The sequence below is a fragment of the Petromyzon marinus genome, chromosome 68 (genome assembly GCF_048934315.1).
Source record: "Petromyzon marinus isolate PM22_M1 ecotype Great Lakes invasive population chromosome 68, UKy_Petmar_22M1.pri1.0, whole genome shotgun sequence".
Taxonomy (NCBI): Eukaryota; Metazoa; Chordata; class Hyperoartia; order Petromyzontiformes; family Petromyzontidae; genus Petromyzon; species Petromyzon marinus.
Window position 1 is genome coordinate 8,602,386 of NC_133734.1, and position 26,995 is coordinate 8,629,380.

A 26,995-nucleotide genomic window follows, 5' to 3' on the forward strand; every position below is an offset into this window, starting at 1 on the left:
CCGTGGTCCACTTTACTCCAGTGACCCAGGGCTGCCGCGGGGTCCACTTTCTGCCGCGCCCCCTCTCCCCCTCTTCTCTCTCCCCCCCTACTGCCGAGGCCTACTATATAACCTCGTGCCACGGCAGATCTCTCGCCTACTTCAGCAGTTTTTTCTTGCTGTCGTTGTCCCACCTGATGACGATTGTTTGTGTTGTGATCGAAACGTCGTGCAAAGTATAGTATAGTACACAGTTTGAATATGTTGGGTACATAATGAGTCATGTATATGATTTCGATTGTTCAACTGATGTATATATTAACCTATTTCGATGACGTATGCGTATGTCATCGGTTTTTCGTGAGATTCCATTCTGATGACATTACGTGCACAAAGCACATCTCTCATGATCGTCGAGGAACCAGAGGCAAGCGGGAAAGCATCAGTCAGGTGGTGATTAGCTGGCTTCACCAACGATTACCAAATCTATAAATATATGTGTCAATAAACCTGCTACCACCCGACACAGCCAATTAGTAAGGTTTTTCACATAAATAGAACATGCTAATTCGTTAATAGTACAGCACACCGGTGTGATGAAAAGCCAAGCCACAACATTTATAATCTGAGTACGACGTCTCACCACTAATTACAACTAGCTTCATCATTTATATATTTACGGGTTCTAACCCCCCCCAAATGTGTTATTGAGGATATTGGTCGTGAAAGCCAACGTGTTAAACTTATTACCAAATGTCTGCACTCCTCTATGTATGTTAAGATGTCTTTAGTCAATGAATGTTTGTATGTGTGCATGTGGGAAGAATTTGGTCGACCCGCATAAAGCCTGCGCTTGAAACGGCGCTACACTCCATGCCATACAGAAGGGACAGACGATTTTAGTCCACACTTTGCAATACGGAGTTCTCCTGGCAGAGCCAGCTTGGGGCATGGCATCTGCTCGGTTCCTTCGGGAAGTGGGCTTCACAACATTCGAGGGGTCCCACCAACCCTCAGCTCCACAGTGCGGGATTACAGGCCACGTGCATAGCCACCACTGATATCAAGATGTCAAACTGCTACCGCCCAGCCACAGAGAGACGAGGAAACTCACCCAAACGTGAGCCCAAACATCCCAGCACAGTAAAGTGATGTTCAGATTTAATGTTTTTATTCATCACCACACACACATCGACCCTTGACCCACAATAAAATAGTATTCCAATTCACAGGTAACCCAGAACACAATCAAGTAATTTGTGTTAAAGTCAATTTGTTTAACCAGGTGAGAACTCAAGAGACCAGGATGAGTCTCGGCTGCAAGAGTGATTGCTGCTGCTTTTGCTGCTTCTACTGCGATTGGTGAACATTCTGTTGCTGCTGAAAATGCTACTATTATTATTGATGCTGTTGGTACTACTCCTGATGCTGACGATGATGATGCTAATGATGGAGCTACCACTGCTGATGCTGTTGGTCCTGCTGCTACTACTAATTCTGCTGCAGATGACACTTCTGCTGATGCTGATGATGATCGAGTTGAGTTGAATTTGAGTTTAACGAGGTGAGAACTCAGGAGATCAGGATGAGTTTCGTTGACAAGAGTGACCTGGGTCACAAAAATGAAAAAAATCAAAACAAGTCAAACCCATGCCAGCAATGAAGCAAATATAAATCTCATCCAGAGTCCCGAGCACAATGCGATTAGCGTTCACACAACTACACAACTGGTACGATATAATCAATGCGTCTCAAATCATCTACGCGTTGCTAAACAGCCTCAGACTCGAGATTGGGTTCACACCGGATTGGTGTCTCACGTTAAGGAGGGGTGCCGCGGTGGCTAGGAGATGTTAAGTCCCTCGCCTGGTATGCAGGAGGTCGTGGGTTAGATTACTACCGTGACAGCTGCTGTATATTTGGAGTTCGCGTTGTCATTATCCCTGTAATAGAACACAGTGTCTGCGTTATTAATGCGTGTTGAGACAATATTAGTCGTGTTGTAGTGTAAGGTAGATCTTCACTCGAGATATATATCAGACTTAATTAAATAACAGTCATTCAGCAAAATCAACCTTTATTACAGAAGATATTGGAGGCGAAAGCCCTCCTACTAGGTTTTAAAATGGCTTCTTTCTCTCTTAGCCCTGTAAAATAAACCTAGTTTGTGTGGGTGGAGGAGTCACTCAAACCCTGGTTATGACAAACATGTCATAGTGATGCCATCCCATTCCCACCCCATTCCCACCCCGGGTTTATCGCCCAACGAGCGAGTGACCGCGAGGGGGACGGCGCGCGTCACCCCGTAGCGTCACGTGACACGTGTTCCCAGCACGCCCGCGGTGGAGCTCCGCCCCCTCGGCGTTGAGCGCCACGCGGCGTGCGGTGCGAGGGACGATGGCGTCAGAGAGAACCTTAAATCCCCCCACTCCCCCCCCCACAGTGCGCTAACCACTGCACCACAGCTCAACCGCACACTACACACATGCCCCTATATACACTAAAGATAAAGATTCACCGCGTAGCCTTAACAGACTGTTGGGGCAAGTTCTGTAAGTAGCGAGTAGCAACTATGAAGGCTGGCACTGTGACACACGAGGGGGTGGGTGGCAAGCACAATGTCCAGACATACAAAAAGATAAAGACACACAAAGACACACACAGACACAATAACAAAGACACAGAAAGGCATAAACACACCAACCCACTCACCCAGACAAATATCCCACGTATATCCTTAACAGACTGTTGGGGCCAGTGTTGTTAGCGACCACCTATCAAGGCCGGCACGGCACACAAGGGGGTGGGTGGACAATACCACGACTGACCCGCCTTTGTCTCCCCAGTGGCGATGTTCCCACACCACACTAGGAACTCATTTGATGCTGAGTCGACCCTAGGGGAGACCCAGGACCGAATCAGATAATTGGCAATGGTGTTGGCGAACGGGTCATGGGCCTCCCGTAGGTCGACTCAGCCCCAAATGAGTTCCTGGTGCGGTGTGTAAACGTTACCACTGGGGAGACAAAGGCGGGTCAGTCGTGGTGTTGGCCACCCACCCCCTCGAATGTCGTGTCAGCCTTCTGAGGCGTTTGCTAACAGCACTTGCACCAACAGCCTGTTTAGGCTGCACGGTGGATCTGTGTCTTTGTGTGCGTGAGTCTGTGCGTTGTGCCCGTTTCTCTGCGCTGCTCACACTCCGTGCTCTCAGGACGCACGACTCAGATCCAGAATCCTCACTGAGTCATCAACACCCCACACACCCAGCGCGGGGTAGAGAGGCTGACTAAACGAGTGGTGAATGCAGTGCAGCAGCTCCATGGAGTCGGCGCGGTAAAACGACAGCAGCCCCGCCTCCCAGTGCAGGTGACACCCGACTCTCCGGGGAGGATCCCTCACCGGCACTGAGGTCCAGACACCACCATGCCACACTGACCAGCTGTTGTTAACTTTATATAACACCCAGGATGAGTCGTTGTGTCCCAGCCCGCACTCGTCACCAAGCCCTTTCCGTGCGATCGTCCCGTACGTGACTCCAACCTCACAGCGCCCCGCCGCACCCCCCACGTCCACCTCCCAGTAGTGCTGACCCGACGAAAAGCTCTCTGAGCACAGGGCTTGGTAGTAGGCATCAAAGCGGTGTGGGTGATCGGGGCGACCCTGGGAGACAGCGGTCCACGTCACCGTCCTGAGATCCGAGGAAATCTGGAGGTCGTCCTGGGCAGAGTTTGGGTCCACAGTCGGTGAGCGTCCATCTGCAGTAACGATAATCACAGTAGCCGTGGTAACAACAGCACCACTTTAACAATATCACTCGTGCACTAACAAGCACGCACACTACAATAGAGCAATTCATAATGGGCATTGTTACACAACGTTGTAGCGCGTAGCTAGCGGTGTGATGACATCTAACGGGCACTTTGTCAATCCACTGCCTCCCTACACCGTGCGGGTCGCGGGGAATATTTGACCATACTTCACCACGCCGGTCACCGCGCGTTGGCGAAGTCAGGTGGCACAGCTGGCGAGAGCACAGAAGTACAGTACAGCGGTGCGTTTGTCTGCCCCGCTACCTGCTGCCCCGCCACGTAGCCCCGCAGCCTGTAGCACCTGCTAGGCAGGGTGGTGACTGCCCCACCACGTGACCCCGCAGCCTGTAGCACCTGCTAGGCAGGGTGGTGGTGACTGCCCCACCACGTGACCGCGCAGCCTGTAGCACCTGCTACGCAGGGTGGTGACTGCCCCACCACGTGACCCCGCAGCCTGTAGCACCTGCTAGGCAGGGTGGTGACTGCCCCACCACGTGACCCCGCAGCCTGTAGCACCTGCTAGGCAGGGTGGTGACTGCCCCACCACGTGACCCCGCAGCCTGTAGCACCTGCTAGGCAGGGTGCTGACTGCCCCACCACGTGACCCCGCAGCCTGTAGCACCTGCTAGGCAGGGTGGTGGTGGCTGCCCGTGCGGGGCTTTGCGAGGTGCCAGGAGGTGGGGTGCTCTGTCCGCTAGGGCTGCACGATTTGGGGAGAATCTCTAATTGCGATTTTTCTGACATGTTGCGATTTGATTTGCGATTAAAAAAAATGTAAATCAAGCTTCAGTTCGATATTCATTGTGTGATAGATTTAAAACACGTGATTGAGCATTGCCACGTGATACCATCACAATATGAACTGCTCTTTCTATTCTAATGCAAGGATGAGAACTTTAAAGATATTAATTGTTTCCAACGTGTATTTATTAAAATATTTTAATTTAAAAAGAACAATCAAACATGTAACAACTGTTAAGTTTAATAAATAAAGTCATATTAATGAAACACGAAACAATTCCAAATAGAAACTGACAGGACTTTTTGAATCGCTAAAAATCGTAGCCATTGCGATTTGCTAATCGCATTGTTTCCAATTGCGATTTCGATTTGGAATCGATTAATCGTTCAGCCCTACTGTGCGGTAGTGCCCGTGGGAGGCAGTGGATCACAGCAGCAACAGCGTGGATATAAACACCGCCATAGCGTCTCTGTGTGTGTACAACAAACACAAACATCTCCCGTGTGTCACCTTTCACAGACTGTAGGAGCAAGTGCTGTTGGTGAGCACCTGTGAAGGCCGGTACACTCGTGTGTGTGTGATAGTGTAGTGATGTACACTGTGTGATAGTGTAGTGATGTACACTCTGTGTGTGTTAGTTTAGTGATGTACACTGTGTGTGTGTGATAGTAGTGATGTACAGTGTGTGTGATAGTGTAGTGATGTACACTGTGTGTGTGATAGTGTAGTGATGTACACTCTGTGTGTGAGTGATAGTGTAGTGATGTACACTCTGTGTGTGTGTTAGTTTAGTGATGTACACTGTGTGTGTGTGATAGTGTAGTGATGTACAGTGTGTGTGATAGTGTAGTGATGTACACTGTGTGTGTGATAGTGTAGTGATATACACTGTGTGTGTGATAGTGTAGTGATGTACACTGTGTGTGTGATAGTGTAGTGATGTACACTGTGTGTGTGATAGTGTAGTGTTGTACACTCTGTGTGTGTGATAGTGTAGTGATGTACACTCGTGTGTGTGTTAGTGTAGTAATGTACACTCGTGCGTGTGATAGTGTAGTGATGTACACTGTGTGTGTGATAGTGTAGTAATGTACACTCTGTGTGTGTGATAGTGTAGTGATGTACACTCTGTGTGTGCGATAGTGTAGTGATGTACACTCGTGTGTGTTAGTGTAGTGATGTACACTGTGTGTATGATAGTGTAGTGATGTACACTCTGTATGTGCGATAGTGTAGTGATGTACACTCGTGTGTGTGTGTTAGTGTAGTGATGTACACTGTGTGTGTGTGTGATAGTGTGGGGATGTACACTCGTGTGTGTGTGATAGTGTAGTGTTGTACACTCGTGTGTGTGATAGTGTAGTGATGTACACTCGTGTGTGTGTTAGTGTAGTGATGTACACTGTGTGTGTGATAGTGTAGTGATGTACACTGTTTGTGTGATAGTGTAGTGATGTACACTGTGTGTGTGATAGTGTAGTGATGTACACTCTGTGTGTGTGATTGTGTAGTGATGTACACTCGTGTGTGTGTGTGATAGTGTAGTGATGTACACTCGTGTGTCTGGGTGATAGTGTAGTGATGTCCATTAGTATGTGTGTGTGTGTGTGATAGTGTAGTTATGTACACTCGTGTGTGTGTGTAGTGATGTACACTGTGTGTGTGATAGTGTAGTGATGTACACTCTGTGTGTGTGTGATAGTGTAGTGATGTACACTCGTGTGTGTGTGATAGTGTAGTGATGATGTCCACTCGTGTGTGTGATAGTGTAGTGATGTGCACTGCGTGTGTGTGATAGTGTAGTGATGTACACTCGTGTGTGTGATAGTGTAGTGATGTACACTCGTGTGTGTGTGATAGTGTAGTGATGTATATTCGTGTGTGTGTGTGATAGTGTAGTGATGTACACTCTGTGTGTGTGTGATAGTGTAGTGATGTACACTTGTGTGTGTGATAGTGTAGTGATGATGTCCACTCGTGTGTGTGATAGTGTAGTGATGTGCACTGCGTGTGTGTGATAGTGTAGTGATGTACACTCGTGTGTGTGTGTGATAGTGTAGTGATGTACACTCGTGTGTGTGTGATAGTGTAGTGATGTACACTCGTTTGTGTGTGTGTGTGATAGTGTAGTGATATACACTCGTGTGTGTGATAGTGTAGTGATGTACACTCGTGTGTGTGTGTGATAGTGTAGTGATGTACACTCGTGTGTGGGTGTGATAGTGTAGTGATGTACACTCGTGTGTGTGTGTTAGTGCAGTGATGTACACTCTGTGTGTGTGTGATAGTGTAGTGATGTACACTCGTGTGTGTGTGTTAGTGCAGTGATGTACACTCTGTGTGTGTGTGATAGTGTAGTGATGTACACTCGTGTGTGTGTGTTAATGTAGTAATGTACACTCGTGTGTGTGTGTGTGATAGTGTAGTGATGTACACTGTGTGTGTGTGATAGTGTAGTGATGTACACTCTGTATGTGCGATAGTGTAGTGATGTACACTCGTGTGTGATAGTGTAGTGATGTACACTGTGTGTATGATAGTGTAGTGATATACACTCTGTATGTGTGATAGTGTAGTGATGTACACTGTGTGTGTGTGTTAGTGTAGTGATGTACACTGTGTGTGATAGTGTGGGGATGTACACTCGTGTGTGTGTGATAGTGTAGTGTTGTACACTCGTGTGTGTGTGATAGTGTAGTGATGTACACTCGTGTGTGTGTGATAGTGTAGTGATGTACACTCTGTGTGTGTGTGATAGTGTAGTGATGTACACTTGTGTGTGTGATAGTGTAGTGATGATGTCCACTCGTGTGTGTGATAGTGTAGTGATGTGCACTGCGTGTGTGTGATAGTGTAGTGATGTACACTCGTGTGTGTGTGTGATAGTGTAGTGATGTACACTCGTGTGTGTGTGATAGTGTAGTGATGTACACTCGTTTGTGTGTGTGTGTGATAGTGTAGTGATATACACTCGTGTGTGTGATAGTGTAGTGATGTACACTCGTGTGTGTGTGTGATAGTGTAGTGATGTACACTCGTGTGTGGGTGTGATAGTGTAGTGATGTACACTCGTGTGTGTGTGTTAGTGCAGTGATGTACACTCTGTGTGTGTGTGATAGTGTAGTGATGTACACTCGTGTGTGTGTGTTAGTGCAGTGATGTACACTCTGTGTGTGTGTGATAGTGTAGTGATGTACACTCGTGTGTGTGTGTTAATGTAGTAATGTACACTCGTGTGTGTGTGTGTGATAGTGTAGTGATGTACACTGTGTGTGTGTGATAGTGTAGTGATGTACACTCTGTATGTGCGATAGTGTAGTGATGTACACTCGTGTGTGATAGTGTAGTGATGTACACTGTGTGTATGATAGTGTAGTGATATACACTCTGTATGTGTGATAGTGTAGTGATGTACACTGTGTGTGTGTGTTAGTGTAGTGATGTACACTGTGTGTGATAGTGTGGGGATGTACACTCGTGTGTGTGTGATAGTGTAGTGTTGTACACTCGTGTGTGTGTGATAGTGTAGTGATGTACACTCGTGTGTGTGATAGTGTAGTGATGTACACTCGTGTGTGTGTTAGTGTAGTGATGTACACTCGTGTGTGTGTGATAGTGTAGTGATGTACACTGTTTGTGTGTGATTGTGTAGTGATGTACACTCTGTGTGTGTGTGATAGTGTAGTGATGTACACTTGTGTGTGTGATAGTGTAGTGATGATGTCCACTCGTGTGTGTGATAGTGTAGTGATGTGCACTGCGTGTGTGTGATAGTGTAGTGATGTACACTCGTGTGTGTGTGTGATAGTGTAGTGATGTACACTCGTGTGTGTGTGATAGTGTAGTGATGTACACTCGTTTGTGTGTGTGTGTGATAGTGTAGTGATATACACTCGTGTGTGTGATAGTGTAGTGATGTACACTCGTGTGTGTGTGTGATAGTGTAGTGATGTACACTCGTGTGTGGGTGTGATAGTGTAGTGATGTACACTCGTGTGTGTGTGTGTTAGTGCAGTGATGCACACTCTGTGTGTGTGTGATAGTGTAGTGATGTACACTCGTGTGTGTGTGTTAGTGCAGTGATGTACACTCTGTGTGTGTGTGATAGTGTAGTGATGTACACTCGTGTGTGTGTGTTAATGTAGTAATGTACACTCGTGTGTGTGTGTGTGATAGTGTAGTGATGTACACTGTGTGTGTGTGATAGTGTAGTGATGTACACTCTGTATGTGCGATAGTGTAGTGATGTACACTCGTGTGTGATAGTGTAGTGATGTACACTGTGTGTATGATAGTGTAGTGATATACACTCTGTATGTGTGATAGTGTAGTGATGTACACTGTGTGTGTGTGTTAGTGTAGTGATGTACACTGTGTGTGATAGTGTGGGGATGTACACTCGTGTGTGTGTGATAGTGTAGTGTTGTACACTCGTGTGTGTGTGATAGTGTAGTGATGTACACTCGTGTGTGTGATAGTGTAGTGATGTACACTCGTGTGTGTGTTAGTGTAGTGATGTACACTCGTGTGTGTGTGATAGTGTAGTGATGTACACTGTTTGTGTGTGATTGTGTAGTGATGTCCACTCGTGTGTGTGTGTGATCGTGTAGTGATGTACACTCGTGTGTCTGTGTGATAGTGTAGTGATGTACATTAGTGTGTGTGTGATAGTGTAGTGATGTACACTCGTGTGTGTGTGTAGTGATGTACACTGTGTGTGTGATAGTGTAGTGATGTACACTCTGTGTGTGTGATAGTGTAGTGATGATGTCCACTCGTGTGTGTGATAGTGTAGTGATGTGCGCTGCGTGTGTGTGATAGTGTAGTGATGTACACTCGTGTGTGTGTGTGATAGTGTAGTGATGTACACTCGTGTGTGTGTGATAGTGTAGTGATGTACACTCGTTTGTGTGTGATAGTGTAGTGATATACACTCGTGTCTGTGATAGTGTAGTGATGTACACTCGTGTGTGTGTGATAGTGTAGTGATGTACACTGTGTGTGTGATAGTGTAGTGATGTACACTCTGAGTCTGTGATAGTGTAGTGATGTACACTCGTGTGTGTGTGATAGTGTAGTGATGATGTCCACTCGTGTGTGTGATAGTGTAGTGATGTGCACTGCGTGTGTGTGATAGTGTAGTGATGTACACTCGTGTGTGTGTGATAGTGTAGTGATGTACACTCGTGTGTGTGTGATAGTGTAGTGATGTACACTCGTTTGTGTGTGTGTGATAGTGTAGTGATATACACTCGTGTGTGTGATAGTGTAGTGATGTACACTCGTGTGTGATAGTGTAGTGATGTACACTCGTGTGTGTGTGTGTGTGTGATAGTGTAGTGATGTACACTCGTGTGTGTGTGTGTGATAGTGTAGTGATGTACACTCGTGTGTGTGATAGTGTAGTGATGTACACTCGTGTGTGTGTGTGTGATAGTGTAGTGATGTACACTCGTGTGTGTGTGATAGTGTAGTGATGTACACTCGTGTGTGTGATAGTATAGTAATTTACACGGGCAATCCTCAAGGTGTCTGGATCTCCCTGCCTCAAGCAATAGTAATGAATCCTAAACATCTTAGCCCTAGTGTGTGTGCGTGTCAGACTCACACGCAGAATAGCAATAGCATGCTCACTCAATTATACACACGTATAGTGTTAAAAGAGCTCATGTAATAGTGATTTGCACTCATCTGTGTGTATGTGCTATATTTTAATGTGTAGTTATATTAATGTATGTTGCCGCGACGCTCCCGGGGCCTTCGCTAAGGCCTCCCCTCCTTCCACCGGCTCTTCAGCAGCAGCAGCAGCAGCAGCCTTGGGGCCCCAGGCAAGTCGCGACGCATCAATCGTACGGCGGCTCCCCTCACCTCACGCATCTAACGGGGTTAGGGTCCATCCTCGCGGGGTCATCTCTGGGGGGCCGGGCTCGGGCCCTGTACATTAGTGTCCATCTGCCGGGTCGCCCAGGCGGACCCGCCAGTGGAATGCACTTGCGCATCGCGTGGTGGCGGCCGCTGCCGTGTCCTCGGCGGTGGTAGGGTACGTGCAAGGGATCGAGGTGCAAATCTTGGTGGACATGGATGGTTTCTGAGTCCATTTTTCGGTTTCTGCCATGCAGCGTTGGGCCGTTGCGGCCGGTTCAAGGAGCTTGTGTGGCTGCGAATGGCGGCAGCCTTGGCATTTTGGGTCACATTGTCGCTTCGATCACAATTGGCGAAATTGAATTGGTGGGGCCCATTCTTGTCTCCAGGACCTTGGCACTGCCATGTCTCTTGGGGACTGATTTTTTGGCCAAAATGCCCGTGCAAATTTTTGTTGACCAAGGTTGTGTAAAGTTGCCGTCGGGGGGGGGGGGGGTGGTTGCACTTTCTACATTCTCCCACTGTACTGTCCCCCCTTGCCACCAGTGTGCGGGCCTTGACTAAGGTGTATGTGACGGTTCCACCTGGGTCACAATCCTACAACCCCTCAGGCTGTGCAGACCATTAAAATTGCATTCCCCGGAGGCAAGTATCCTCTTGTCTCCCTCCAATTACTTTTCGAGGTCGGACGAGTAGGTAGGTGCCTTGACGGCCATGTCGGCGGGCCAGGACCCCTTTTTACAGGTCCTAAATTCGGGGCCCTCGCCGATCGTCGTTCCAGCTGGTGCCGTTTTAGCGGAAGCTACCCCGGGCCCCCCCTCCCGATGATGCTAGGCCGGCTGGAGAGTTTGTGGCTGGTATGTTGCACAAGGGGAGGACCGACGCATCATGGATCGATGTGTTGTGTCATGAGTGGCTCCACGAACTCATCGTGAGGTTCACCAATGTGTTTAGCCAGAGTAAATTCGATCTCGGTCGCACCACTCTCCTGGAACAATCACATAGATACGGGAAACTCGACCCCTATTCGGCTAAATTCATACCACTTTAGCCCGGCGGAAAAGGATCATGTCCGCTCCGCAGGTGACGAGATGTTGGCAGCGGACATTTTCTCCCCATCCACTAGCCCTTGGGGTGCCCCCTTTGCGCTAGTCAAGAAACGGGATGGGAGTCTCCGTTTCTGTGTCGACTTCTGTAAATTAAACAAGATCTCGGTGGCTGATGCATATCCATTGCTTCGCATGATGATTCCCTGGACGCTCTCTCGGGTGTGCGGTTCTTTTCGACCCCAGACTTGCTCTCGGGCTTCTGCAGTTGCCACTGGACGAGGCCTCTAGACCCAAGACAGCGTTCCGCACACCCCAGGGGCTGTTCCAATTCAATCGGCTTGCTATGGGTCTCCATTCGGCCCTGGCCACCTTCCAGCATCTCATGGAGATGGTCTTGGCGGGGCTGCAGTGGAAATCTTGTTTAATCTACTTGGATGATGTTATTGTTTTCGGCCGTACGTTTGACGAGTACTTGCAATGCTTTGAGGCAGTGTTCCTCAAAGTGTGGGCCGCGGGCTTGAAGTTCAAACCACAGAAATGTCATTTATTGCAACCATCGGTGAAGTATTTGGGACACATTGTGAGTGCGTCAGGTGTTGCCATGGATCCGGAAAAGACAGCTTGTGTCCGGACGTGGCCGACTCCTACATCTGTCGTTGAGGTGCGTAGCTTTGTTGGCTTCGCATCGTACTATCGTCGGTTCGTCCGCGATTTTGTGACAATTGCAAAGCCACTGCACGCACTCTCTGCCAAAGGTCAAAAGTTTTGCTGGGGGATAGAGGAGGAAGCCGCTTTTGTGGCACTTGGCACGGCCTTGGCGGATGCGCCGCCCCTGGGGTATCCGGACTTCTCCAAACCCTTCCTCCTCGACACCGATGCCAGTGACACGGGCATTAGGGCTGTCCTGGCTCAGGTGGTCGATGGGGTTGAGAGGGTTATTGCCTATGGCAGCCGTGTTTTGTCTCCCACTGAACAGAGATACTGTGTGACCCGGAGGGAGCTGCTGGCCACAGTGTTTTTCGTCCAGCTGTACAGGCCCTATTTGTATGGTAGGCGGTTTACCATCCGGACCGACCATGTGGCCCTGCAATATTCCCTGAGGATTGACCAGCCTTCGGGTCAGCTGTCCCGCTGGCTCGAGGTGCTCCAGGAGTACCCCTTCGATGTCATCCACCGGAAGGGGACTCAGCATGGGAATGCGGATGGCCTTTCCAGGCTGCCTACGGACGGCGGGTGCGCTTGTGCCCTGGGTTCTAGTCGCGGCAAGGCCCCAGTAGACACCGCGGCCCAGTTGGTTGCATCGGCCGAAGCGACCCCCCCCCTCCGGGTGTGGTGTTGCCTGTTGATTTCGGCCTGGGACTCCCCTGAGAGGTATGGTCTAAGTTGCAGATGGAGGATTCCTCTGCTGAGGCTACGACGCCGTGTTGGGCCAAATGCCCGGAGCTCAACTCCGTCGGCTGCCCCGGTGATCGCCGTGCATGACGGCTTCCTCATGCATTGGGATGCACAGTTGGAACGTTATTGCGTGGTTGTGCCCATTGGCCTGCGAGGTAAATTGACCCGAGCCATTCACAAGAAACTTATGCACCTGGGCTACAATGAGACCTTGTTGACCCTTAAATGGGTCTACTATTGGTCACGTGTGGAGGATGACGTGGCACTAATTTTGAAGGGTTGCCATGACTGTGCACGGAGGAAGGCCCCAGTTGGCCAGGATCGGGCCCTGCTGCAGTCCATCCGGGTTTCTCGTGTCAATGATTTAATGGCACTCAACATTCTGGGGCCATTCCCCGTATCCCAACGGGGCCACAGGTACGTCTTGGTGTGAGTTGTGTACCTCACACGTTGTCCTATGGCGTGGCCTCTGATGGACCAGTCGGCCTCGTCCATCATTGAGGCATTCGTACAGGAGTACGTTGTTGACAAGGGTGCGCCGGAACAGCTCTTGACTGATCAGGGGCGGAACTTTTCTTCTCGGGTGCTCAAGGAGTCTGCGACCTTCTTGGCACAAAGAAAATCTGCACCTCGCCTTACCACCCCCAGTCCAACGGGATGGTAGACCGCTTGAACCGCACCCTCACATCCATGCTGTGCCACCACGTAAGTACGTCCCAATCGGACTGGGACCTGTTCATTCCGGGGGTTCTGGCCACATATAGGTTGGTACCGCATGCCTCGACAGGGTTCTCCCCTTTTTATTTATTGTATGGCAGAGACCCGGAGCCCCTGATGCACGTCCAGCTGGACTTGAGGCCTTCAAAAAATGCTCACCAGTGCCTGCCCCAATGAAATTCGCACTCGACTGGCTGCGCGAGTCACGGCAGGCGACCTTGGATAATTCGGCCAGCCGGCAGGCGGCTAACGAGCGCTTGCCCAAACACCAGGCTGTCGGCCCCCAAGTACCTGTTGGCACATCACCTTAATTGCATCGCCCTTGGCAGGGCCCTGTCGAAGTCATAGAAGTCCGCCGACCGCAGTGCATCCGTATTCAGTTGGGCCGCCGCCACTGGTTTGTGCACCCATCTCGGCTCAAGCGGGTTGTACTGCCTGGCCTCACTGATTCATCCCCACTTCAGGAGCGGCCGGCGATTGATGCGTCCGACAATCCGGGCCGCACGGGTTGTTATGGCGCGAGCAATGCCCTGCCTGTGTATGTGCCTGCAGAGCCCCCGCCAGTAACAAACAGTGACACCTAACCAGGCGGGGGAAGCGGGCCGGCATCACGCACACGCTCACGGGGCGTGCGGATACTGTGACGGCCAGTGGGGCCATTTATTCGTCCCCTGCCTTCCTTGGACACTTTTACGGTGTCCCATGTGGGGACTGTTTCCAAACTTTAACTTGTACCATGCTACCTAGTAATGGTTACAGCCGGTGTAGGCTAATTCTTTTTCATGGGGGGGGGGGGGGGGCGGGGGGAGGGGGTAATGTAGAAGAGTAGTCGAGGACATTACATCACGCTCACCTTCTGGTGCGGTGACGTCCGGTAGGATGACGTCACGAGCAGTGACGTCATGCATGGGGGGCGGGGCGATGACGTCATGTCTCCGTGGGGTACTTAAGCTGGAGCCCGTGACGTGAGCGGGATTGTAGCAGTAGCCCGGGAACGTGAAGGGTGGAAGTTGGGACCCAGGGGTAGGGCTGACGGGGAATAGGGGAAATCTAGCATGAGGGTTAGGAGTGGCTGCTTTAGCTATTCGGCCGATTTTGGTAGAGCCCTCGGCCGGCACAGTGGGAAGAGCCCGGTAAGTCACTGTGTTAGGAGTCCCAGTACCCTATCCCTGGGGAGAATTATATTAGCCCTTAGCCCGTAACTGGCATAAGCCCCTAATAGTCTCTTAGCGTAAGCCCCAAATAAACCCTTGGCGTAAGCCCCTAAGAAGATCTGCCTCTGAGACGTCTTTGCACTATAACACATGTACAGTGATACACATGGTCAGCCACAGTGATAGCCCAGTGTGGCTCTGTGAGCCTCTGGAATTAACACCAAATCCCAATAATCCTTGAGGTGCCTTAGAAGGGATATAGCAGCCTCAAGCAATATTGATGAATCCTAATGCTGAGTTAGCCTGGCTATGCACCTCATGCATTAACAATTAACCTTTTGCATTACAACGGTGATGTAGTCTGGCTCTCATCTGATGATGACATCCTTGACCGAGAAACCTCCTCTACTAATAGATTCATCTGCTACATTGGCCAATGACATCCTCGCTCAATAATTATACACTCGCACCTCCGATTAGCATGGTTGGCTAAGTGCGGTGGGAAACAAGTTTAACATACCCGTCTAGTATTAATAGGGCACCGTAAGAGCGATTTACACTCATGTGTGTGCACTATACATTAAAATTTAGATAATTCACTACCTGTGTATCTGTAACGTATCTTATGATATGAAGAGTGATAAATTTATCACCTGAGCCTGGAATATGGACACTGAACCCTACGACTTATAAAAGTTGCTCGAGCCTAAATGTAACAGCCTGGAATAGGAATGATGAATCCTGACATTCCAAAACGAGACTTATTCTGCTTCTGTGAGTCTCAGGAATTAACACTGAGTCATATGCATCATGATATGACACTGACATTGATGCCCTCGCTTTTGGATGAGAGTGAACGAAGTGCTATTAGCAATGGAGGGTTGTGTTTGTTGTGCAACAATTGGAGACTAAGCTCAGCCTAGACTCACAGCACATGAGTACATTGACTATACTGGGCATCAGTTAGAACTGGGCATTGAACCCAGGACCCTAGTATCTGGAATCAGTTGTTTCAATAGCCAAGGTCTCCCCTCCACACTGGGGCAGGAGTGATGAACTCACAGACGAGAGGGAGCAGTCTGCCCATGACTCTCTCAAGGGAGCGGATCGTGGGGGTGTCCAGTGGAGTAGGAGCTGGGGGCGGAGACTTCTTAGGAACCTTTCCCCTGTGACAACGATTAGCAAAAAACAATCAGCATCACCACTCACACGCAGCATCACCACTCACACGCAGCATCACCACTCACGTACAGCATCACCACACACACATCATTACCACACAAACACACAGCATCACCACAGACACACAGCATCATCATACACACACAGAGCATCATCACACACACAGCATCACTAGACACACACACAGATTCACCACAGACACACAGCATCATCATACATACACAGAGCATCATCACACACACAGCATCACTAGACACACACACAGCATCACCACACACACACACACACAGCATCACCACATGCAGACGTTTAAAATGCAGCATCATTAAATGGAACCTGTGTCCCACACACAGCTCATGCTCCATAAATAGTCCTTGTGCAATATGCAGTCCTCTATTTATGCAACATTAGCATGGTAAAATAACAGTGTTTACCGAAAGAAAACGCATACTGATGCCTATCTGAATGCAGAGTCACACCATCACCCCTCACAGAAATCTGCTCTTATTAAGACGCTCATTCATTGAGCTAAGAAAGTGTCAGATGGTGATAGTCTGAGAAGTGAAATTGAACATGTTAAAGAAGCGCTGCAAATTAACGGTTACAATGATGCACAAATCAATAGGGCATTGAACACTAAAACCAAATCAAGTAAGAGCACTGAAACTGCCCAAGTAATTAAAACGATTTAAATACTGTACATTGCGGGAGTAACTGATAAACTAGATAGATGTTTGGAAAAACAAAACATCCGAGTCAGATTTGGCATGGTACATAAAATACAGAAAATAATATCTGGTACAAAAGATGTATTACCGAAGCTATCAACAGAAGGTGTGTACAGGATTAACTGCACGTGTGGTAAATGTCATGTTGGGCAAATAGGACGAGACTAAAAGAACATCAGAGAAACATTAAATTATCCATAATACAACTGTCAGCAGTAGCAGAACACGTGTGCAAACAAGGATACTCAATCAATTTAATAATCTTGAAGTTTTGTGCAAGACTAGCTACTACTGGCCAAGACTAATTAGATAATCTATCGAAATTGAAAGAAATCAAAATTCTTTAACTGTTCGGATAGCTTCCGCCTTAGTGCTGCGTGCAAGCAAATCTTCAAATAATAAATTATTTAAATGCATGTCTACAAAGGGCAGCGTACTTCAGTAGGGATTACCGTTGATAGGGCTATTTTAATAAACACAATAGACAGGAAGGTCAAGTTCAAAGGGCTCGCATAATGCACATGCATAATGTATGTTGCCTTAGTAACCACGCCCCCCGCCCACACATTGTGCGAGAGCGCAGCTGCGTGGTCAACACATCTACGCCTCTATATATGGAATAAAACAGTAAGATTTCTCCACAAATCTGGCTGTCGCTTGATGAAGCTATTTGTAATTACTGGTGAAACGTCGTCCTCAGATTGTAAATGTTGTGGCTTGGCTCGGCTCTCCAACACACCGGTGTGCTGTACTAGTCACGAATTGGCATGTTCTGTTTACGTGACAACCCTTACTATAATCTTTGGTTCTTTCGGTAAAGTCACGTAGGTATAAAATAAAATAAATCACGACGTTTTGGGCGCAAAATAAGCGTCCATCATCAGGTGGGAAAGCATGGTCTGCTGCTGACGCAGACTGTTTTAAAAGGTTTGAAATAGGTGTAGCTCAAGGGTTATAAAGCAGTGACCGGGGCTAGTTATGTTAATGTGAGAAATTAGCATGTGATTGTAAGATATGAGAGCGGCCTCCTACGACCAGGGCACGGAAGTGGCTATGTTAATGTGAGGGATTAGCGTGATGTTAATTTGAGAAATTAGCATGTAGTTGGCTGTGTCGGGTGGTGGTGGGTTTTAATGACACATTTATATATTTACGTGATGTAAGCCAAAAAACTCTATAATAGACTGCATGGTCACACGCATCCAGTTTGTAACACCCGCTCAATATAAACAGCCGATGTTCCACATACAGATAATCACAAACAGCACCAAGCACACACAGCAAATTGTCCATATCACAAAGAGCATCATTACACACATATGTATGTGTGTCTATTTAGCTTCTTTCGCACCGAACTTAGCCAACCATGCTAATCGAAGGTGAGGGGAATTACAACAAACTAAACACAAAGCAGTTCTAAAGAAACGAGCTAGGATAGTATCGTTTAAAGCAATTCATCAGAACCACCTGATGTTAACTTTAATGTATGCAACAGGGATTCAAATCACTATCCAAGTAAACTACAATCACAACGGTGATTAAAATCACTGTACAAGTAAACACACAGCTGAAGGCTCCCACACTGCACTGCCTCGTGGTACTGGTCTGTGATGGTTGAGGTTCTGTACCTGCGTGTCTCCTCCAGGTGCCCCTGTGGGATACAGAGAGATACGTCACTGTGATGCTGCCTCCATTCGCTCCCATGGCATTGCTCGAGTTCTCTCTGCGAGTCCCATAACCGGAATATGAATCCCGCATCTTGGCTAATTACCCCGTGAAGGCCAAATCTGTATCCTTGGTTAATAAGTGAAGCGATCTTCTCAAGACCTGAGCATATCAACCCTTTAGCCAGGGTTTGAGTCCCCTTCAGCCTTGGGCAGTGCTCATTTCCCGAGGCTTGAAACAATCTCTCAAAATGATAAGCAATGTCTATTTCTGCAGAGGAAATTCATGTCTGTATATTAAAAGTGCTTGAGAGTGGATATCAAACACCTGATAGCAACAGAGCAACTGTTTATAAAAAGTCGATTAAATTGCATAACATCAGGTATTTAGAATTGAACTTTATCTGAATGTTGTCTTCAGGGTAATATGTGGAATTCTCTGCAGAAAATGCGATAAGGTACATAATTAATTTAGATAGATAGTGGAATTTCAAATGAAGCCACTATCGTGGTAAAGGGAAATTATTATTGTTATTGAAGCTGTGTTCTCATGTTCTGAGCATCTAAACCCTAGGGCCAGAAGCCTCTCTACTGCTGAGGGCTCTGTCAAACTGGGGCACTCCCCCTGGCTTCGCGAGCGATCTACCTTCAGGAACGTGAGCGAGTCCCTCTCCTCCTGCAGAGTGCGGAGGCGCGCGGCTGCTTTCTGCAGCTCGCTGATCTCGTGCTTGTAATGAGCGATGTTCTTGTCGATCTGGGACAGCAGCTCCTTCTCCTTCAGTTCTGCGCGATGTAAAGCCACCCTCTCGTCCTCATTCAGTGCCGTTCTCAGGTGGGTGAACTCAGCTTTGATTCGCTCCTTCACCCCAGTCATAGATCCCTGTCGAGACACACGGATTCTAATGATTAACCATTCCCCATTAAATTTCGATTTAAAGCTTTCGTGACTGCAGGGATTCATATTCTTGGTTCTTTCGGTAAAATCATGTAGAAGGGAAATAATAAATTAATAAAAATAAAATAATACAATTTTCACGACGTTTCCCCTCTAGATGAAGCAGTCCCCCTCCTTAACTTCCTTTCGTTCGTCTCTCAAAGTTCACCCATTCCCTTCCTCTCCCCTCGCCCCTCCCCTCCTTCCCACTCCTCCCCTGCCCTTTCACGACCCCTATGTGCCCTCTGTTACTGTCACGGATTTATTGGCCCTGCCGTCTAACTTACTCTATTGTTACAGTTTTTGTTTATAAAGCGCCATGAGAGAACGCACTCTATAAATATAAGATAAGATTTTCCATGAGCCATGGTTATTATTTTTTTATTATTCTGCTTGTTTGCCCAGAAATATCTCTCTTGTATGTATGTTGAAGTTCTTTTGCACCGTACATAACCAACTTGGTTACAAGACTATTTTTGCAAGGTCCTGCCAAGTTTTGAGAGTAGAGGGCAACGCTGTTGCTTTGTGGTATTAATTGAGTAACTTCTCAGCATTGTGAAGTTTGGCCAATACCAGTTAGATTGAATGTTCTTTTAGCTGCCCGGTGCTTCGCTCGTTTTTGTGAGCTTCACTCCTCTGCCCTCCACTCTTGCTGGATGGCGACTGCCTCCAACTGCCCAGGAGCGTCCTTCATGAGCATCCTCCTTCACAGAGGCCAATCTTGACATTGCTGGTACCGGTCATCGACAAGTCCACTCAGTCCCACATCCTCATGTACCACATCAGCTCCGTCTCTTTTCTAGCCCATGCTATGCCCGTTTATCCCCCTCTATCTGGTCAAACAAAAGCTGTTTGGGCATGCGTGGCACTGTGGATCACGCTGTAATGTTGCAAAGGCTAAAATTGCTACATGTTTCGGATTGTGCAATCAAGTGGATTCGCAACGACTTATCTCACTGATTTCAAATTGTGTCCATAATGGGGGATTGACAGGACCCCGAATACTAAAGGAGTTCCTCAGAGCTCTGTGCTTGGTCCTGTTCTGTTTTCTTTCTATTTCAACAAGAAGGCATCTCCAATCTGCACTTTGACATTTACGTTTTTGCTGATGACACAGCCCCAGCATCTACAACAGGGCTTCGATGGACTTCAACTTAATGCCCTAAAACTGGTTCTCAACATTTACAATTTGATGCATAGACATGCCTCTCGACATGTCAGCAAACGCCAATTAAGACAGCACTTTATTTCAAAATACTATTAAGGCCTTTAATTTTGACAAAGGTCCATTTTTACAATTCAAAATTTAATTCAATATTTAGCCAGACACCTTCTGTTTGTCTGAAACATGGTTTACCTCACATATAAATCCTAGCCTAATTAAATTTACGGATATAATAACTTGTGATTAGACAATCAAGAGGAGGTGTGGTAGTATATGTGAAAATTGACCTACGTTGCATACAACTTTCTACTGTAATAAACCCGGGCTCTTTTGAATATATTATGGTCACAATTTATTCTCCAGGTAACCAACATTTTACTCTGATGTGTTGCTATACACCGCAAAACAGTAAAATATCAAATCAATCTCTGGATTAGATAGAATGAAACATTATTTTCCCATTTGATGATGTCTGCAAATAGGTGAAGCTCTCATTTAATCACTCATTGACTACTGTGATGCTGCTTATAGATCCGATCCTAATGAATCATTAAACCGACTAAACCTGATTCATCATTATGCTCATCGATTTGCACTGGGTGTACCACACAGGACCCACCATTGTGACATCTGATTAAAAATCCAATCTCACTTAACTGGATCCAAGAAGAAATCTACAGTGGGCCCTGTTCACCCACAAAGTCCTGATTGGCAAAGCTACGCTGTACTTAGCTAATTCATTCATCCCATTGCCAAATCCAAGGAAGCTAAGGCGTCCATCTAATTGCCTTTAACTATCCAAAGAACAAATATTGGAATAGGTGACAAAGCCCTTGCCATTGCAGCACCAACGTTTTGGAAAAAAAACCTTGTTTCCTTCGCATCATAAATATTACTTCAAAAAATATTCTGAAACCAGGCACGTTTCGTACACAAGGGGCGTTGGGGCGCCGCCCCACCAATCAGCTGGAGATGAGAAATATTTTTTCTACCACAAATACTTTTCTCTAAATTGTTTTGTTGTGTTTAAAAATATACATTAAATGATTCGTTCAATGTGAATTGCCTAATGAAGATAACATTTTAAGTTGTTCATATTAGAAACCGCTGCAACGCCACAGTCTGATTTGTGCCTCAGGGATATCTCGGGACGGCTGTGAAGGCGTCCGAGTGAGAGCTATCCCTTCATTCAATGCGATTAGTTTCTAGAATTTTATCCACACCGTTTGAGACCCATTCAGGGTTCTGAAAATGGCGCCCATGGCTGTAATGATGATGTCACAACGCTAGGTTGCACTGTGCAAATATAGCAGGTCACGGCCTACACGTAGGTGGGTGTATGACGGTATGTGGCTGTTATTGTACAGTATGCGGTGTCTTGGTTTCCTGGGCTAATTCGTTGAGTCGTGTCAGCTGATCTTTAATTGTGCTTTAGGCTTTTGGCAGTGTCAAAGTCTGTATTTTGCACGTGGAGATCAATCGACATATTCTGATTGAGTATGGTGCTGAGGCTCTTTAGATGAGTAGAAAACTGCATCCTGGAGTCTGCGACCACCACACCTGATCCTCCCACAAATGTTTTCGTCTGCAGATCCTCTGATTTTTCTGGATTAAGCAGCGTTTCACTTCGTGCAAAGCACATGTGCATTGCTGACATGCAATTTTCAAAGTCACCGAGGCTCTTCATATCTAACTTTTAATTAACTGCGGTATAAAATTGTCTCAGCATATAGATGGAACTTGATGTCATACGATGAGATGACATTGGCGATTGGAGAGACATATGTTGAAAATAGGAAGGGCCTGATAACGGACCCCTGTGGTACACCAACTAGGCACAGCATAAGCGATTACTGTTCATCACCCAGCTTCACGAACCGTGATCGAATAATGTAGGCATGACTCCATCCACCCCAGTGCCATACCTGATACACCAGCGTGCTCGTGCCCCGTGGTGGAATAACGCCTTTGATCAATGCCTTTGGTCAACCCCAACTTTTACACTCAAACTCTATAACCTATTATCTAGAACCTATAACACTATAAACTATGACACTTTCATCATGTGCTTCTATTAGTATATTTTATCCCCTAGTTAAATAAAGTTTAAGTTGATTTTTGTTTTTATCAGGTGAGAACTCAAGATTGCGAGAGAGTCTTATTTGTATGAGCGGCCTGGGTCAAAATAATTACGAAATAAAAAAAGAATAAAGCACAGCAACGAAGAAAATAGAAATCAGCACGAAGACAGCTGTGTCACAAGATAAATTAAACACACTGCACGAACAGAAATAAATGCTCCCTACAGCACAAGGTCGTCTTGTATATATTATATCTATACCTGTCCTACCATCTCACCGTTAGCGAATGTTTTTAAGTCATTCAGTAAAATTAAGTGAGCATCTTGGCTGGAGGCACGAGATATGAACGTTTTTCTTAAAAAGTTTAATTGAAAATTTTTGTTCACATTTCAAGCACTCGTCACCATAATGATTCAATTTCCTGTAGATTTATTAGGGATTTACTGAAGTATGACAAAATTCTACGGAGTTGGTCTCACAGGGAGAGTCAGACTCCAAACGGTGGAGGTCACAGGATCACAGAGCCCACACGCGGTACCTGCACGTCCCTGCGAGTGGCCTCCATCTGTTCGACAGACGCCTCCGCCTCCCTCCTCTTCTTCTCCACCGCTCGCGTCTCCTCTCCGACTCCACTCTGTAAGAGACGAAGTCAGCAGAGGAGACTCCACTCCCTGAGTGACCCCCTCTCATGCCCACTCCACACGGAGCCACTCCACAGTGGTGGCCCTGAAATGCCCACCAGAAGAGGCGTCAGGAAGTCAGACTAGACTGACTGACTAGTATACAATGCAAGAGACCACAGAAAGGGAATCAACTCATGGTGATGTTTGTTTTATGAGATGTTTCTATTAATCCCAGTAACACTGATTATTTACATGGCACGTTGTTATGCGCAGTGATGGCTTTTACCAGCTCGTGTGTGGTATCATTCACTCCTGTTTGGTTCTCACTCCCTGAGGGCCTCACCTTCCATATCTCATGCACATCCTCCAGTGTGGTGACATCATGCCCTCTATGGTGCCCTGCGATTGTGCAGACCGTGCAGATCAGGCTTTCGTCCTGCTTGCAGAAGAACCTGTAGGGGTCTCCATGCTGCTGGCATCTTCGCTCCTCCAGGCTGACAATGGGAGCCACCAGGACGTGGTCCATCAATCTCGGGTTGTTCAGGTGAGGTTTCAGGTGAGACTCACAGAAGGAAGTCTCACACCTGAGGCAGGTCTTCACTGCACGAGTCTTCCCATCACCACAGGTGTCACAGAAGACAACTACGGCCATCCTCTCTGCAACTCTGAGCTGCTCCACCAGGTTTGCGAGCGCCACGTTCCTCTTCAGCTGGGGCCGCTCAGGGAAGGTCGCTCGGCACTGCGGGCAGCTGAAGCTGCTCGCTCTCTCCCAGGCACCGTCCAGACACCGGAGGCAGAACGAGTGTCCGCAGCTCAGCGTGGAGGGGGAGTCAAACGTGCACAGGCAGATGGGGCAGCTCAGCTCACTGTCTACACAATCACTGGGAGACGCGCTCGCCATGGCCCATAGCTTCACTCGGACTCGCAGCTCACGGAGGAGCTATCGCAGCAGCTGCTCACACAGCGGAGACGAACAAGGAAATGGACTGACTTCACCTGCAGTTAAGTTATAAATACGTCGAGACACGCCCTGGAATGTTCCACACGGCGGCCGCGCTCACCTGTGTAGACGTGGCATTACAGTCACGCACTGTTATAGCTAAAACTGATTTGTGTTTAGTTTGTTGTCCTTCCCCTGCACCTCCCATTAGCACGGTTGGATACGTACGGTGTGGAAGAAGTTCAACATACATACGTAGCTTTGACCGGTCTCAAGTGATATAATATTTGTACAAACAAAACCCAGCAGCAGCAGCCAGGCACACAGCGATAATGGTTTGTCCCACAAGCTGATTGACCGGCTGGGGTCAGGCTGTGTGCATTGCACAATGGAACCGCACCTTGTGCAAACATTCTGATGTAAAGGTGAACTTGTTTTTTTCCTTCTGTGTCTTTATCAATTTTTTCATTGCAAGGCCTTTTTTCAAGATTCGCAGTCTGTAATTGTCTTCCACCTTTATCAAGTAATAGCTAATAGTTTAACTACTGGCTTCATGCGCCCTCTGTTCATCTGTCAAATATTTTTTCATCTTTTTTATTCCTACCACAGTTTTATTCTGGGTGGATGGTGGTTTTATGTATCTTCTTTGGTTCTTTCGGTAAAGTCACGTAGAATGAGAATACAATTAGAAATTGATAAAATAAAATAACACAATAATATTCTCACGACGTTTCGGCCACAACACAAGCGGCCTTCTTCAGGTAAAGGGACGAGACTGTCTGGAGGACAGCGCTGTCCTCCAGACAGTCTAGTCCCTTCACCTGATGAAGGCCGCTTGTGTTGTGGCCGAAACGTCGTGAGAATATTATTGTGTTATTTTATTTTATCAATTTATAATTTTATTCTCATTCTACGTGACTTTACCGAAAGAACCAATGAAGATGAATCCTTGCAGTCACGAAAGCTTTAAATCGGTTTTATGTATGTTTAATTTCTTTCACACCGTACGTAGTCAACCGTGCTAATCGGAGGTGTGTGGGTGAGTGTGTGGGTGAGTGAGTGGTTGGGTGAGTGGGTGTGTGGGTGAGTCGGTGAGTATGTATATTGAAATTATTTCTCAGCCTACGTAGCCACTCGTGCTAATCGAAGGTACGAGCGAGTGAGTGGGTGGTGGTGGAGGTTGAGTGAGTGAGTGGGGTGGTTATTTGATGAGAGGGGAAACAGATATACAGGAGGATGGGGTGAAGGGTGGGCGAGCGGGCGGTGATGGAGGGAAGAAGGGGGGCTGGGAGATTGTGCGGTTGAGTGGCTGGGTCCCTGGGTGGGTGGCCTCACGCATTACAACAGCGAACAGCCTCTGGCTAAACAAACATCGTCGTTCGTCTAAGCTCAATATCTGTATGACTATCCCTGTACATTTTCCTAATATGCATAAAAAATCTTGCTCAACGTTTAAAATCACCGTCACGTAAACAAAAAAAGTCTTCATCACCTATTCTTGTCAATGTTGACATTTTAAATCCTGGACTCGCTGAGTTTGGCAGATTCTATAAAAAAAAATAACAAAAATATTTCACAAGGTAGTAAGGTCCACTGAGCTACGTAGCTCTTTTTTCCCACAGGCGACCTGGCCACAAATGAAAGCCCAGCGAAGTGACTTTTCCCGTGGACATTTTCTCAGCCAAAAACTCTGAACGCGTGATGTGGATTCTAAATGTCGAGGGGAGAGCGGAGGGGGCGGAGAAAAATCCACAGGACCACGGCGAGAGAGACACGCAAACTCCAACTATACAGCAGGCATCAGGGCCGGGATTGAACCCGCGACCTGCTGTGTACAAGGCGAGGTAGTTCATATCTCAGAGCCACCGCAGCGAGATGTAAAAAAAAATCACAGAGCAGCAACGACGAACAAGGAAACGAACTGACTTCACCTGTAGTTAATTTATAAACACCACGAGACGTGTCCTGGAATGTTCCCTGCGGCAGCCCTGCTCATCTGTGTAGACGTGACGTTACATTCACACAGTGTCAGGGTGTAAGAGCCACAATTGATATATTTATACAAAAACCCCATGGTAACCATGAAAACGGTGATGGTTTGTCCCACAGACTGGTTACACCAGATAGGGTGAGGCCGGGTTTTTTCAGAGTAAACTGCACGTTGTAAATTTTTATTACATTTTTAAAGTTATACGCAGGCTTTTGTGAGCAATATTATCCGTAATATATATTTTTTTATTTTGGGTTAGATCGCATAAATATAAAAGTGTCATTAAACCCGCCACTACCTGACACAGCCAATGAATTACGGTTTGTCACTTAAACAGAACATTCCGATTAGTTACTATAGCACACCGGTTGTGTGTTGGAGAGTAAACCTACGGCATTTACCTTTTGACAATTCTGGCTATCGCCTGATGAAGCTGGTTGTCATCTCCAGCAATACGTCATACTCGGAATTGTCATCATTGTGGATTTACTCTCCAATACACCACCGGTGTACCAGTGTGCTGAAGTAGTAACTAATTGGCACTTTTTATTTAAGTGACAAACCTTACTGATTGGCTGTGTCAGGTGGTGGCGACTTTAACGACACATTTATATTCACGTGGTCTAACCCTAAATATTATACTCGTCGCAGTCATTACAATTTATTTATTAAGTATCTGTGTTTTAGAATTCTAAATTTGGAATTGTTTCAAATCTACATCAACTTAATGTGTTCAATCTGTGCCTCGTGATCTCTAATGGTCATTTGTAAAATAATTTTTTTCTTGGGATGCGGTTTTAGTCCTGGTGGTTGGCGATCGGCTGGATGGGTGAGTCGGTGGGCAGCTGAATTGGTTGTGGGGTTGAACAGGTGGGCGGGTGAGCAGATGGGCGGGTTGGAGGGTGGGCCGGGTTATTTGGTGGGTGAGTGATCAGGTGGGTGGGTGTGTGAGTTGGATGGGCCGGGTTATTGGGTGGGTGA

At 47.1% G+C, this 26,995-nt stretch overlaps 1 protein-coding gene across 3 annotated transcripts; it reads right to left on the reverse strand.

Moving 5' to 3' along the window:
* Nucleotides 1–1,128: 1,128 nt before the first annotated feature.
* On the reverse strand, nucleotides 1,129–24,697 carry LOC116956985 (E3 ubiquitin/ISG15 ligase TRIM25-like). Of its 3 annotated transcripts, none has more exons than XM_076054907.1 (6): nucleotides 23,428–24,697; nucleotides 23,000–23,095; nucleotides 18,928–19,161; nucleotides 18,246–18,268; nucleotides 15,770–15,873; nucleotides 1,129–3,734 (listed from the first exon to the last, which is right to left on the reverse strand). In XM_076054907.1, exons 1-6 carry the CDS (start codon nucleotides 23,983–23,985, stop codon nucleotides 3,187–3,189), a joined length of 1,563 nt encoding a protein of 520 aa, XP_075911022.1. In that variant the 5' UTR covers nucleotides 23,986–24,697; the 3' UTR covers nucleotides 1,129–3,186. The 3 variants fall into 3 exon arrangements, with proteins under 3 accessions (XP_075911022.1, XP_075911024.1, XP_075911023.1); XM_076054909.1 differs by lacking the exon at nucleotides 1,129–3,734 and adding an exon at nucleotides 14,363–14,504 and having other exon boundaries at nucleotides 23,428–24,662; XM_076054908.1 differs by lacking the exon at nucleotides 1,129–3,734 and adding an exon at nucleotides 14,363–14,582 and having other exon boundaries at nucleotides 23,428–24,662.
* Between the last annotated feature and the right edge of the window lie 2,298 nt (nucleotides 24,698–26,995).

Excerpts from the sequence above, each read along its gene's own strand:
- LOC116956985 (XM_076054907.1), bottom strand. The coding sequence starts at position 23,985 with ATGGCGAGCGCGTCTCCCAGTGATTGTGTAGACAGTGAGCTGAGCTGC. Across the intron at positions 23,096-23,427 it reads ATGTGCATGAGATATGGAAG|AGTGGAGTCGGAGAGGAGAC; the intron begins GTGAGGCCCTCA and ends CGTCTCTTACAG. Across the intron at positions 3,735-15,769 it reads CAGACTGCTCCCTCTCGTCT|ATGGACGCTCACCGACTGTG; the intron begins GTGAGTTCATCA and ends TCGTTACTGCAG.